This window comes from Mytilus trossulus, chromosome 6 (genome assembly GCF_036588685.1).
Source record: "Mytilus trossulus isolate FHL-02 chromosome 6, PNRI_Mtr1.1.1.hap1, whole genome shotgun sequence".
NCBI lineage: Eukaryota > Metazoa > Mollusca > Bivalvia > Mytilida > Mytilidae > Mytilus > Mytilus trossulus.
Window position 1 is genome coordinate 84,085,001 of NC_086378.1, and position 15,999 is coordinate 84,100,999.

A 15,999-nucleotide genomic window follows, 5' to 3' on the forward strand; every position below is an offset into this window, starting at 1 on the left:
GTACCGTAAAAACCTGGAATGATTTTAATTGAGGCCCGGGGTCCTAACTTAAAACAATAGGTCAAGGCAAAGGTCAAGGTCAAGTTCTCAATTTTGGCTTTTTCTCCAACACCTTTAAAGATATGTATAAAAGAAAAAGTGCAAAATGTTTGCTTAATTGTAATGTAGATATGTTACATTTGGTCTGAAACATTCTAATGGCATCTTATAGGAGTTAGTGCCCCTGAATTGTGTTATTATCAGGTTGATTGATTATAACTTCAACTTGGATCGTTATATAGCCATATGACCTTGTACAAAAGATTAGGTGACATATGACCTTGAAAATGACAACCGAAAGTGACCTTCAGAAAACCGGAAGTAGCTATTTTTGCATTTTTTTCATATCAAAGTTCTCAGAAACGATATATTTTGTAAATTAAATAAATTTACTTTTTCACTAAAGACTAGAAGTGACTTTCTGTAAATCGGATGTGGTCAATTATATCCCGGGATTACAGGCAAAAGTATATAGAAATTATATATTTTTGGAATCAGTGTGAAAGAAGCTATCATATGAGAACAAAAGTAACATTTACTTAAACCGGAAGTAGCATATGATCTCCTTTAGTTCACTTTCAAGCATATCAAACCATTATTTATCGAATCACGCTGAAGAAACTAGCATTTTTTCATAATTTCTTTGATGTGGAAAGGCCTTCAATTGTTTTCTGAACAATAGGTTTTTGATTATATAATATTTTCTGTTGGCATGGGTGACTTCGTACACTTTTATTAAAATTCATTTAATATCCTTGTCTTGGATGGAAAAAAATCCAGAAAACCAGTTGAACGACTTGTAAACAACTGCCATATTCCTGACTTGCTATAACATATTCAGAAAACCACTACTTTTATGCGACAGCTGTTTATATTTCCGGTATTTTGTAAAAATTGGGTGACAGACATAATAAACCTTCGTTACTTCTATAGTTGATGGTAGAGGGGTCTTTTATTTCTGTATTCATTCATTTCGTAGGTCATTTTTCTTTTGGCTTTACACATTTTACCATTAATCTCCATTCTTTATATATTTTCTTTCGTTATTCTCTATTCTTTATTTCATTGATTGATGTTTATCTATGCTACCTATTTTGTGGACATTGTTCTTTTTTCTGTAAACCCCAATCCACACCGCCATGACTTTGTCAATGGTTTTCATGGGGATCAAATTGCGTCGAAATGTTTTTTTGTCCATCTGATTAGGTAAGCCTTTTTCAATTTATTTTTACAGTTCGTTCTTATGTTGTACTGTTATACAACTGACCAAGGTTAGGGGGGGGGGGGGGTTGGGATCCCGCTAACATGTTAAACCCCACCACATTATTTATGTATGTGTCAGGAGTCTGTAATTCAGTGGGTGTCGTTTGGTTATGTGTTACATATATGTTTTTCGTTATTTTTTTTTTTATATAAATAAGGCAGTTAGTTTTCTCGTTTGAATTGTTTTACATTGTCATATCGGGGCCTCTTATAACTGACTATGCAGTATGGGCTTTGCTCATTGTTGAAGGCCGTACGGTGACCTACAGTTGTTAATGTCTGTGTTATTTTGATCTCTTGTGGACAGTTGTCTCATTATTAATTATACTACATCTTCTTTTTTATACGTAGATCTTACCCCACAAAGATAAGCAATTATATACAATTTTAAGACTTGTCATAAACTGTTCTCCTTCATTTAATATTTTTTTTGCGCAAATATATTCAACAACTTAACTTCAATCTATAAAAATAACATTTAACGGTGCATACAAGTTCATGAATTTGTATGAAAGTCAATATGACTGCATTTATCGGGATCTACATATGGATTTATGAATACGTATAGACGTTAGGTCACGTTACGGCCTTCAACAATTAGGAAAATACATATCGTATAGTAAGCTATATAAAAGGAACAAAAACGACAAAATGTCTAACAATATTAAGAAAAAAAAACCCGTTTAAAAGTATTGTTGTTTACGGGACGCCTCAGCTGTCTTATGTGAAACTCTAATATTACGTTATGTTGTTCTATTACTTGATGATAGTTTGTCTTTACATGTATTTACTATGGTTTTGCCATACGTAGTGATGTTTTGATATAACTCAATATGGAATATTTATTACATAATGATATTTCGATATTACATGATATGGTTTCGTATTGACTTGATATAGTTTTGTAATTACCTAATTATATGGTTCTGTCATTTCTCGATGTGGTTTCACCATTATTAAATGTTGTTATGTCATTAGGCAATGTTGTTTTAACATTATATATATAATTACTTGATGTGTATGTGACATAACATTGTGTAATTGTTTCATTACATGATATGGTTTTGTTATTTCGTAATAAAGTTGTCAATTCTTTAAATGGCTTTAACATTACGTAGTGATGTTCCAAATTTAACAATTTTCACTTATGATGCATTTGTTCCATTATTTGATGTGATCACGTCATTCTTTGATGTGGCTATTCCATTAATTCCACGAGGTACAACCACGTGACGATTTTGGAAAAAATATGTTCTATTTTTAGACCGATTTCCACAAGTCGTTTGTGTACTGCGCTTTGGACGAGTACCGCTATCCATTAAGTTTAGTTCAAATTAAAGTTCAAGTTTTTGTTCATGGTTATTTGAAATGAAAAATTGGAACGACAGACTAAATTAAGAAAAAAGTACTAAAACATTTACAATTATTCGGATATAAGCGAAACATCCCAAAACCATTTGGTCCTGCCGTTTTTTCCTTAGTTCCCAAATGAAACAACTACATTACGTCATGTCAAATACACATCAAGTAATGTTAAAACCACATTGCCAAATGACATAACCAAATTAAATAATAGTGAAACCACATCGAGTAATGACAGAACCATATTAAGTAATAATAAAACTATATCAAGTCAAAACGAAACCATATCATGGAATATCGAAATGTCATTATGTATTATGTAATGACTATTCCATATTGAGTTGTATCAAAACATCATTGCGTAATTTCAAAACCATAGTATGTAAAAACATTAAGTAATAATAGAACAACATAACGTAATACCAGAGTTCCATATAAGACAGCTGTGGTGTGCCATAGTTGTTTCTTGTCAGATTTTCAATTATAGAATTATTTTACATAATTTTAAACTTACAACTTACATGTTCAGACAAACAACCAGATGTATAAAACGTTATACCAGACTGGTTTATCTCTTCTATATGACACACCTGTAAAACAAATATACGTTTCATGCATACGAAACTTTAATCGCATTATTTGGATTATTAATTGAGGTATGCACCGTTTTCCTTTTCGTCATTGTTTCAACTTCGTGATCAGTTTTGTGTATGCATTTATGTTTTAATTTGTTTTGTAATAACAGCATACAGTAATTCAATATCGTATATATTTCATTTACATATCAATTGTTTTTTCATTTTTGTAATTAGCAATCTGTCTTATTTAAAAAAAAGACATTGTTAGAATACCGGTGTTCAAAAATCGATTTAGAGAAAACAAATCGGGTCTATAATCTAAAACCGGGGAAACACAACAACTATAAGAGGAAAACAAAGGACTAATAGGAACACTTAAGTGCAATGGATTTATTCACTATCAAACAATATGTTTTAATATTTATGTAAGTGTCTGTGTGTATATATCAAGTATAGAGTGTTGTTAAGGTAATTAAAAGAAATCGACTATAGATACATAATCTTACTTCTCCATTTTCACATATGCTTATAGAATCACATTTGGCTGGATTTCTCGACTGTTTACAACTTAAACAAACAGGTCCATGATTATTGACAAGTCCTTAAAGAAAAGTAGCAATATATGAATTATAAGATTTTCTAACACAAATATGAAAATTGCCAAAAAGGCTTAAATGCCAAAACCTATTTGGATAGAAATGCAGTGTATGTGTTCATTCTACAACTTTGTTTGATAGCATTAGCGGTCACGATTTATCTACACCAAACGACTTGAAAGTGAATAATTTGTCCTCTTTTACCTGTATTTATGTGAGTTTCAAGCTAGGCCCTGAGCTAGAGATTGGTTACGCATGCATTAAACGTGTTTATTTATCAATAGAAAGAGAACGTCAACATTGAAAGTGAAAAAAGGGTATAGCATTTGATTGATTATTTCTGTCCACTAAAAGTAATTCTTACACAGGCAAACACGATGATAAACATATATTAGTAACCTAACATATAAATTCAAACAGACATAGCTATATCCAATTGCACAAGTTCGCTATCTATCTCTTTATATCTGAATGTATGTCTATATCCACCGTGTAGAACGCCACATGCGGGGTGTCGGCTATGTTTGACACGGGGTGGCAATTTCGAAGCGAAGAAAAACTGTCAAAGTAAGTTCAAGTATCAAAATTTCTTTATTTAGAATTCTTAGTACCATATAATGTACTGCACGGAAGGTACTGAAACACAATCAATTTCCTGCAAGCAAAATCAGTCGTTATCAGTGCTCTGTTTTCTCAAACACCTCACCCTAGTTTTCCGTGTTGCAGATTTTGAGGCTTCATATGCAAATTTCTGGATAAAAATCGACTGTAGACAACATCTCTCTGCGTCATTTATATGGAATTGAATACCTTTTATGGAATTTAACAAAATACTAGCTTCGTACTTAAAATTACTTGGTTTTAAAACTAGTTTTTCATCAAAATATAAAGTGTCGCTTGGGGTGTCAGATTTTGCATCTCAAGGGGTAGAGGCTTCCAAAAAAAACCAGATTAGATTTATATATGAATCAGCACATAACATAAACTCATAATTTCGTTGGTTACCTAACATATGCAATACAGGGTAAAGAATGCTTGGTGAACGTTATAACAAAAATATCTCAAGCAGAGGTCACACTTTAGGATATCAAGGTTCATGCGATGAAGTAATTCTTTGGAATATCAATGTCTATTGCGATAAGGTATGATAGTATCTTTTGATTTGGAACTGCATTATTAATTCCTGCATCTTGGGGATCTCCCATTCCGCGCTCACACAAGTGTTCGGTAATGTATCCAAATTTTTTGGTCCACCCATAAAATATAAAAAAAATTAACGTGAACAAGTCTGTAGCCAGTTACCATAGTTCCGATGTTATTCTTTTTGACATAAATCTGAACGTCCCAAAGAAAACCCGTAGAGAAATATTGTTGAAAAGCCATGATATTTATTTGCTTTTATCATTCGGATAAAAGATAGAAATCAATAGCCATATACTTAAAGTTTTTTAAGATTTTGAATCGCGTTTTAGTATTGTTGAGAATATATTGTCATCGGCTTCAGGTCTCCTTCAAGCAGTATTGTCATTTGATGAAAAAGATGCCGGTGAGTTTTTCATTTGAGAGATAAATCGATTTCGTTTCGGATAGAGTGGTTTTTAAAGCATGCACAAGCGCTTTTGAGAAGAACCTGATGAAAACATGTGATGCCAATGATGGAGTTTGATTGTTCAGTGGTGGCTTTGGCAACATCTTACATTGAGATCTACTCTATGATTTTCCTGCATCTTTCGGTGCATTGAGCCACATCTGTGACTTTTTATCTGACCATGATAGTGACTGAAAAGGACAGGGAATCATTTTCTAGCTTCAAACCAAGATATTTTGAGTCATTTTTAACTATTTATGAAATCAAAATCACATGTACCATATGACTAAAATAGAGGCAAAATGCAGTACTTTCAGTTTTTTATTTGTTATCATGATATAACCGTTGTGTTTGAATTAAAAAGGATCAGAAAAAGACCGATTTACATGATTCATATGTAAATCTATTCGTTTTTAATTGGAAGCCTCTACCCCTTGAGATGCAAAATCTGACACCCCGAGCTACACTTTATATTTTGATGAAGAACTAGTTTTAAAACCAAGAAATTTTAAGTATGAAGCTAGTATTTTGTTAAATTCCATAATATGAATTCAATTTTATATCAATGACGCAGAGGGGAGTCGTCTAAAGTCGATTTTTATCCAGAAATTTGCATACGAAGACTCAAAATCTGCAACACGGAAAACTAGACCGAGGTGTTTGAGAAAACAGAGCACTGAAAACGACTGATTTTGCTTGCAGGAAATTGATTGTGTTTCAGTGCCTTCCGTGCAGTACATTATATGGTACTAAGAATTCTAAATAAAGAAATTTTGATACTTGAACTTACTTTGACAGTTTTTCTTTGCTTCGAAATTGCCACCCCGTGTCAAACATAGCCCACACCCCGCATGTGGCGTTCTACACGGTGATATCGGGTTAACTATCTATAGACAGATTCTTTAGGTCACCACGCTGGATAATTAAATGACGTCTCGACTAAAATATACACTAAATGTTGATACGTATTATCTATCCTATGTATTGTTAATTGTTAATTTGAGACATTCTATAAATTAGAAAAACATTAATTAAGTGTTACAAATCAAGTATGAGAACTTGCGTCAAATCTATGAACATAGATTTGACAGCTGGAACATTTGTTGTTACTGCAAATTAAAATTTTGACTCGTACAGTGTAGATCGATAAAAGTTGAAAATGTCAAAATATTGACTACCAAATATTAATAAGATGTGGTATGAGTGCAAATGAGATAACTCTCCATCCAATTCAACATTACAATTGAGAGTCAATGTACAGTCTCAACACGAAGCGTTGACTTGCACCAAATAGTATCCAAAATGACTACTGTAAAGCAATTAAAACGCAAACCAACACATAAAAACCACTGAACATAGGGTTTATTTCTTAGGACAGGTGCATACACATGCAACGGGTTTAATATTTCAAATAGGCGCCAACCTTTATTCTAACCTGTGATTGTAGTGTAACATTACAACATAAAATATACTCACTATGACATATCATTTGAAATGGCTTGAAAGAAGACATATACACATACAATGGACGAACAAGTTTGATCTATGACACAATAGCAATACAATATCAATAAAAGAAATGTAGCAATAGTGTCAAAAAGCCAACCCTAACCTGGGACAAACTGGTTTTAGATAAAATAACGTTCACATATCAATCTTAATATAATGATTTCATTATTATAAATTTGTTGTTAACAGTACGTGTACAGAAGTGAAAAGTTGTCGTCATACTACACACTTTACAAAGATGGTATATATTACAAATAGTGAGACTAGATATAACACAAAATAAATAAACATTGAATAACAGAAATGCATTACAAATTTGCAAAGAATCAAATTAACATTTTAGCAGTATATTCAATAAAAACCTGTTTCTTCACATCCACCGTAGTTACAAAGATCAGAATCACAACAGCTTGTACATATATCTACCCCTCCTTGTATGCTGCACTTCTGTAATTAAACAAATATGTTTCAAATAGATGTATAGTTAGTAATTTCTTAACTTTAGTACACATGTTATGACGTCGCGCAAGATACTGGTGACAATTTGAAGGTGATTCGAGAAAAATCGGCGAAAAGGCTAACTGTCCGTTTAGGACGCAACAATTTGCAGAATCGCTAAATAATTTTCGTTACCCAATCTAATGGCAACATAATATCTGTTTTTCATGATATTTTTTTCACGAATAGATTTGAAGCGCGAAATTTTATGAAATAGGCAATTTTGCCGTGTAATTTGTAACATTGAACATTGAGATCTCCAAACATTTTTGAGAATGAAATATGGATTGAGTAGCCAAAGGTAGTTCTCATTTGGAAGGAATTAAGAACCATATGTAAAGTTTTGAATTACATAATTTTACTTACATATATGACGTCATACATGTAGAAAAATGACGTCATAGCAACTTTTTGATCTTGTAATGGTGACAAATAATCTAGACTCCAACTGCAAACTTTGAAGATCAAATTCATATACTGAAGGTAATTTTAAAAGGATATCGTTTATATTTATAATTTATAAATTACAAACATTTCTGTTTAAATTGGTACCAAACTTTTTGAGTTTACTTGTTTAAAAAAAAAACTATTGAAAAAATTTAAAATCAGAAAAAATGTCCCGTATCATCTGAAATCCAAACAAATATTCCGTTTTGACGATTTCGGGATCTACGATGTATCGCGATTAAATCAGAAGAAAAATACTGATACAGATTTCAAAATTACAACAAATACTGAACATGATAATATAAATACTGGCTGTTTTTATATTTTATCCTTTTCGCAAATAAAGAAAAGAAAAATCAGAAAAAATGTCCAATGAGACAAAAAACGTCGAAAAATAATGAAACGTCATATTTCACACAGAGTCAATACGCAAAAGAAATTATAAGAAGAACTTGTAAAGAATCGATCTTCAAACATGAAACGATATGGGCATGTTTTTGCCTTAGGGAGCTTCCATTTGATTTTTAAGGGGGGGGGGGGGGGGGGGGGGCTAGAATGAAATTTGAAAAAGAGGGAGGACAGGGGTTTTGAGTGTAAAAAAAAGGCAGACAGGAGTTTCGAGTAAAAAAATAATGAATAAGAATGGAAACGGGGAATATGTCAAAGAGATAACAACCCGACCAAAACGTAGAAAACAGATCAAGGCCACCAATGGGTCTTCAACATGCGAGAAATCCCGCACCCAGAGGAGGTCTTGAGTAGGCCCCGAAATCCTAATGTATATTAGATCAAGAAAATGGACGCCACTCTTCACTTCGAAACACAGAGATGAACTAAAATTAAAAAAATATAAAAGACTAACAAAAGCTATAGGTACCTGACTTAGGACAGGCGCGAACTGCGGTGGGGTTAAAAGGGCAGGATGAGCAATTGGCAAACAAACCCAGGATAAACTTGTAAAAAAAGGCAGGACCAAATATAGTGAAAATAAAAAGGCAGGACCGAGATAACAACTAAAAAAAAATGCCGGACAAAATTTTTTCATCCTAGCACCCCCCCCCCCCCCCCCCCCCCCCCCCCCCCCCCCCCATTAAAATCAAATGTTTGCTCCCTTAATGAAATAAAAATATTATTCTATATTAAAATTCGTAAAAAATGATTTGACTTTAGGAAGTTCTGAAACAATCTAAAAGAAGAGTTACCATATTAGATAATTTTCGTAGACAAAACAAGAGGCACCAATCGCTTCAAACAACCGAAATGATCTCTGGTGTTTCAGGAGAATGATTAGTTCCAAAAAAATAAAACACGAGACAAAAAAGACTCATATTTAATTATTGAATGTATTTATAAACCAACAATCAATTAAAATAATCGGACTTTAAAAAATCAGACCAAAATTTTGTGTACATTCAAATATAAATCTTTCAGAAATATGAATAACAGAAAAAAAAGTAAACTTTCGGCTAAGGAAATACTTATTAGGAACAGAGAACGAAAAAGGCTTCAGAAAAATGAAACGAGTAGAAAATCTTATGGAAAGTTGTACAAGAATAAAGAGAGCGAGACAAAAACATATAGTCAAACGATTAATGCAAGAAAAAAGAGAGAACAAAGGGAGAAATCTAAGAAAATAAATGAAAGAAAACTGAAAAATAAAATGAATGTCCGTAAACACAGAGGTAAAAAAAATGTAGAACTTTCATCAATGTCACTTGTTGTACCAGAAGGTTCAAATGTTTTCAAAAACAGAATGGAAAAGGCCAGAGCCCTAAGAAAATTTAAAGAAGGTTTACCAAAATCTCCATCTAAACGATGCGCAGTTATATCGATTTATTTGGCCCGCAGATCCCCTCGATCGCCAACAATAGCTAATCTGAAACATTCAGTTTCGCCAGTTGAAATGGCCGTCGTTGCAGATATTCAAGAAATAATAAAATCTACAAAATTAAAGCGATCTAAGAATGCACGTTCGGTAATGAATTCTGTTACTGCATCAATCAGCGGGGAAAATTTAGCAAACTCGAGAGGTAAAATTAAACTGTGTAAAAATTTAGGTTTGCCAGCAAGAAGGGTTGCTGGAGGCCAGCGTATTAGGTCTAGAATTCTTAAAAGTGAATCGTCTGCATGGGCTCTTACGCAACAGAAAACAAGAAAAGATTCCATTTCAGAAGAAACAAAGAAAACAGTTTATAACTTTTGGCTCTCTGATGGCATATCACACCCGACAGGCAACAAATCCGATATCAAAAGAGAACGATTGGGACCAAACTTATATACTTCGCATATGACACACGTGCTGGAAAAAACACAAACTGATGCGTATTTAGATTTTGTCGCCAAATATCCGGAAATTAGAATTGGACAAAGAGCATTTTAGAAACTTCGACCGTTTTTCGTAAGACCTGCATCTGAAAAAGATAGAAATACATGCTGTTGTAGATATCACGTGGAAGCAAACCTTGTTTTCAAAGCATGTATGAAGTTCAGAAAATCGTGTGACAGGGAAACCGATTCGCAAGAAAAAGTGACTATCCCGTATTTGAGAAAATGTCAGACCTTATACATATTACGCTATGTCCAAAAGTAAATGGATTTTATAGAAAAAATTGTCTTGACCGAAAATGTAGCCTTTGCGGAGTTGGTAATTTCAAACTTTCACCCAACGAATCACAGTCGTCTTCAACTGTTGAATGGCAAAAATATGAATATATAACTGAAAAATCGAAGGGTAAAAATGTAAGGCGCCGACTGACCCTGATAAAAAAGAAAACTAGCGTAAACGAAATGTTTCTCAATTTAAAAAAGCTTCTCGAAACTTTCCCCGCTCACCAGCACCGATCAAACTGGCAAAGCAATCAACTTAAAAGTCTTGTTCAGAACTTGCCAGTCAATCATTGCATATGCATCCACGATTATTCGGAAAATTATCGCTGTGTCGAGAAAGAAGAAATCCAATCCAATTACTTCCAAAGAACTGAATGCAGCATTCATGTAACCGTCATGCACCGACACGCCATTTTAGAATACGATGGTGTAGACAGTACAGAAGAATTTCCGGAAATAATTACGGAACATTTTTTCGTAATTTCCCCGGACCTGCAACATGATAATGATTTTACAAAATATGTCCAAAAGAAAGTTAAGGAATATTTAGATTCAATATCATACACAGTTGATCATATGCATGAATTCACAGACGGTTGTTCTAGCCAATATAAATCGCGGCACTGTTTAAGAAGTTTATCTACTGCCATCCCTGATTTCGGATATAAAACATTCCATAGAAATTTCTTTGAAACAAGCCATGCAAAAGGGCCTCAAGATGCCGCAGGGGGATTTATAAAAAGACAGGCGGACATATCTGTTCTACGTGGCAATACAGTGATTCAGAATGCGAAGGATTTATTTACGTTCTGCGAAAGTAGCCTTAAAAAGCCAAGAAGTGCATTATTTAAAAGAAGGGTATTTCGATATGTGGACTCAATTGATAGACACAATTCCAAAATATTGAAGCCGATCCAGCAAAATAGACAAATACATCATGTTTTTACTAGTACATGTAATGAAATCATTGTTTCCGATCTCTCTTGTTACACGTGCGATCAATGCATTTTGGGGAATTATCTTAACTGTTTAAATGTAGAAAATACCGGGGTAAAGAAAACTATTAAGCCACGCGAAATAACACAAACTTCTAACGAAGAAGAAGTAGCACAAGACACTGACATTCTTTCAGAAGACATATCAGATTTGGTATCCATAAACTCTGTTGTGGCTGTCAAAACCGACGATGATAATTTTGACTATTATTTAATGAAAATTTCCAAAGGTTCACACGTATTGAATTCACCAGAGAGTGACAGCTGGGGTGCTACATATCCCCCTGGATTCGAGGTTTTCCGGGGTCATTATTATGACAAAATCAGTGACAATGATCCGTTAAAATATAAACTTTTAAAGACAAAGACTGCTTTGGTACCGACGAAATCTCTGCTATACATACTTGCTGATGTAGATGCCTCTTATCGTATAACTATTTCAGAGGACACCCATCTAGACATTCTTTCTGTATTGGACAATTTGGATTGAAATAAGAATTAAATTATAAAACATCATGCACTGTTGTTTAGCCACTCATAAAATAATTTAGTAGACCTTTCCGATTCAAATGAAATGATTCAACGTGGCTCTGCTTATAATTAAAAAATATAAAATATATATATACATATATATATCAGTCTAAAGATTTGCACAACGGTACTGATATAAGGTGTTATTAAACGAAAATGTTGTTATAAAATCGTGTTGACAAATATTTCGGCTCAACAATTAAATGGCCTTCTTCTTGTGTCACAAGTTTTAACAAAAATATACATATATATATATATATACATTTTTCGTTAAATAAAATATACATGAATATCTTTACTGAAAAAAAATATTCCCATGAAAAAAAACCTGAATGAATCAATGCTTACACATTAGAAATCACATTAGAAAAACGTTACGTAAAAAACAAGAAAATAAGACGGCTTTTTGCTATATTTCCGACGTTACGTTATTATCACCAGTATTTTGCGCGACGTCTATCTCTGTTAGGTATATGAAATGAATACTGTATCCTATACACATATATTCTAAGGGCGTCATATTTTATTCTTTTCCATCCACAGTACTACACCTTTTTCGTTGTGTCTTACTGGCAATCATACCACATCTTTTTTTTTCTTATATCATATCACCTGTCCCACTTTCGGATCGAATAGAAAGTCAAAGTGAATATATTTTATATGAAAAGTTTACCTTAAGGGATTATGATGGCATTGCTATTAATGAAAATAAATCTCGTCGATAGATAATGATTTAACGAAAGATAATCATGGAAAAGAATAAGTAAAACTTATTTCAAATATTTCGTCATTTAAGCGAAGTTTTGATATGAAGGTATGAGGCAGGGGTTTTTCTAGGAACACATGGTCCTTCCCTAAAACAAAACACAAAAGCTATTGGGTATATATTCATCACAAACAAACAGTACAAGAACAGCAAAAATCACACAAAAAACAATGTAACAGTGATTTTATTGCAGTTGTATATCAGTCAGTTTATTTTCGATTTATGAGTTTGACTGTCCCTCTGGTATCTTTCGTCATCTTTTGGAAAGTAGTACGTTTGGAAAATGAAATTGTTCATACGCAAAGGTATAAAGATTAAACTATGAAGAATATGTTTTCGTAATAAAAGATAGTAGAATAGTTTTATGTCAAAGAAACTATATTACGAATAATGTTAATTTCCTCTCGAACTGCTGTTACCACCTATCCACCCATAAAGCCAGTTTCTGTACATTGTGAAACAATCATACTCACAGAGTTCAGTCTACATCCAAGGTTGAATAAAATTTCTTCATTGAAACCTTTGAATTTATCAATGAAACACACCTATAATAGAACAAATTATAGTAATGTCAAGACCACACAAAAAATTGATTAAGGAAATGAACTGTAAGAAATATTTGACTTAGGGAACACTAAATTCATCATGTTCAAGTGTGAAAAAGTTTTCCTGAGTAAAATTTAAGAAAAAGTTCAGGATTTGTAATCATTTTTCCTCGAACAGTTGCTACCGTTATTACTCCTACTGGGTTGACACTTTCGTTTATGGAAGGTTAGTCTCCGATGGAAACACAAGCCCATTGGCCAGTTTGGTCCTCTTTTGTCACTGTTTATTGTCGAAATGCGCATCTAATGCAAAAATGGCATCTTAAATGTGATAAGATATCAAGCAAAACTTATTGTCAAAAGGCTTTTAATCGAGTGACAGCCTAAATATTCAAATAAATATGAATCCACGTGAGTACCTTTCTTAAAAACGCAACTTACGTTACTTGATAAAACAAATGTTATAGTGAAAGCGCCCCTCTCCCGAAAAAAGATAATTGAAAACGAACTCAAAATAAAAAAAAAAACACAAACACAAATTGTACCTCTTTGTTGTAAAAAGTTTAATTCACATCAATACTGATAAGCTTTACTTATATACCACTACTGGATATAATGAATCGATTAAAAAAATGTATTTGGTCGCAAGACTATATTCGCATTAATGGGGTTGAATATTGACCTTTAATATTTTACATAAAGGCTTACTTTTTGGAAAATTCTCTTTACCTTCGTCTGGGGATCGAATAAGTTTGTGATTAGGACTTTAAAATGAACTACCTCTTTTAATTCCAATCGTGTTTTTAAAACTATCATCATTCAATGATTGTTCGAAATGTTTGTTTGTTCATTTCAGTTTTGATTGTTTATCGTTTGTTTTTTTTACTCTTACTAGTACTTTTAACTGTGCTATTACTTTTGAAAGCTACCTTTTCACACAAAATGTTACACTAAATATGTTAATTTCAATTTAATCCGTCTTATAATGTTTTTTTCCATGGTAAAACTACAAAAAGTAAAGTTTAATACATTACCTCGTTTGAATCACACGTAGCTTTGCCGTTACAAAGGATTGGTGCTATTACATTTTCACATTTGAGACATTGAAGACTTTCAACACATATATCTGAAAATTGTGATATGAATATGGTTTGTTATAATGAAAGGAACTTTTAACTGGTAAAACACTCATTTGTAAATCTGCCGTCAGATTTCCTAAAAGCTAAAGTGGCATGTATATGCGAAATGACATGGGATTCTGTAAATTCATTGCTTTTTTGCTGATACTATTATATATTTGGCAATTTGATTGAGAAAATCATGGAATTTTTGGGACAGGGGAAAAACCCATGGGATTGACTATTATTCAATTGGATGATGGTTAAATCCATGGGTATGTTTTGGGGTACCATGGGATAACTGTGGTCCCATAGGATATTTGTTGTCCTATGTGACAAAAAAAAATCCCATGGGATGATTGATTTCCTTTAAAACATCTAGGAAAGTGATCAATTGTTTATCATTCTATAATAAGACTTAACATAGCTATTTACATAAATCTTTTATCCCACCCCTCACAAAATTATGATTTCTTGTAGACATATATACTATAGATTAGTTAGTTAATCCGTGATAGCCAAATGGTTTACACCTTCATTGAATTTGCATACGAATGTCGTTATGGTTAAAACAACAGGCCCCTAATAAAGACCAATAAACAGAGCCAAGAACACAAAAAGACTTTTTTATATATAAATTTGAAGACCATTGGCCTATCATAAATGTAAGGTTAAAATAAAATTCTTTTCTTTCTTAAAAAACACGTACAAACGATTTAGTAAATATAAACTCGATTTAAGGATGTACTAAGGTTAATTAAGGTAAAATTAAATAAATCAAGAATTCAAAATTGATACTTTAAGTTGGAAGAGTATGATTTAAGGATCAAAATAAGCTAAAAATATTGATAGGTCATGGAGCTCCTGTTCGAGATATTTGATAAATAAAATATGGCGGGAAAAGGCGGACTGGGAGTTTACCTTATATTTGCATTGGTATTATTTGGGTCACAAATCAAAAGAAAGAAAATCAAGAATCTGCTTAAATTTTGTCAAATGACCTTTTACGATCTATTAAGTCTTATGTTAAAAGAAAAAGAGACCTCAGACTTTAAATCATTACTCGACCTCTAACTTTCAATCATAACTCCACTTCTGACTCTCATTCATAACTCAACCTCTGACTCTCAATCATAACTCCACTTCTGACTCTCAATCATAACTCCTCTGACTCTCATTCATAACTCCACCTCTGACTCTCAATCATAACTCGACCTCTGACTCTCATTCATAACTCCACCTCTGACTCTCAATCATAACTCCACCTCTGACTCTCAATCATAACTCCACCTCTGACTCTCATTCATAACTACACCTCTAACTTTTAATCATAACTCCACTTCTGACTCTCAATCATAACTCGACCTCTGACTCTCATTCATAACTCGACCTCTGACTCTCAATCATAACTCCACGTCTGACTCTCAATCATATCTCCACCTCTGACTCTAAATCATAACTCCACCTCTAACATTCAATCATAACTCGACCTCTGACTCTCAATCATAACTCCACCTCTGACTCATCATAATATAAAACAGAAGATGTGGTATGATT

The 15,999-nt window shown here is 32.9% G+C and overlaps 1 protein-coding gene across 1 annotated transcript; it reads left to right on the forward strand.

Moving 5' to 3' along the window:
- The first annotated feature begins 7,677 nt into the window (after window positions 1–7,677).
- Window positions 7,678–10,260, forward strand: LOC134723071 (uncharacterized). Its single transcript, XM_063586709.1, has 2 exons — window positions 7,678–7,916; window positions 9,312–10,260. Exon 2 carries the CDS (start codon window positions 9,316–9,318, stop codon window positions 10,258–10,260), a length of 945 nt encoding a protein of 314 aa, XP_063442779.1. The 5' UTR covers window positions 7,678–7,916; window positions 9,312–9,315.
- The last annotated feature ends 5,739 nt before the right edge of the window (window positions 10,261–15,999 follow it).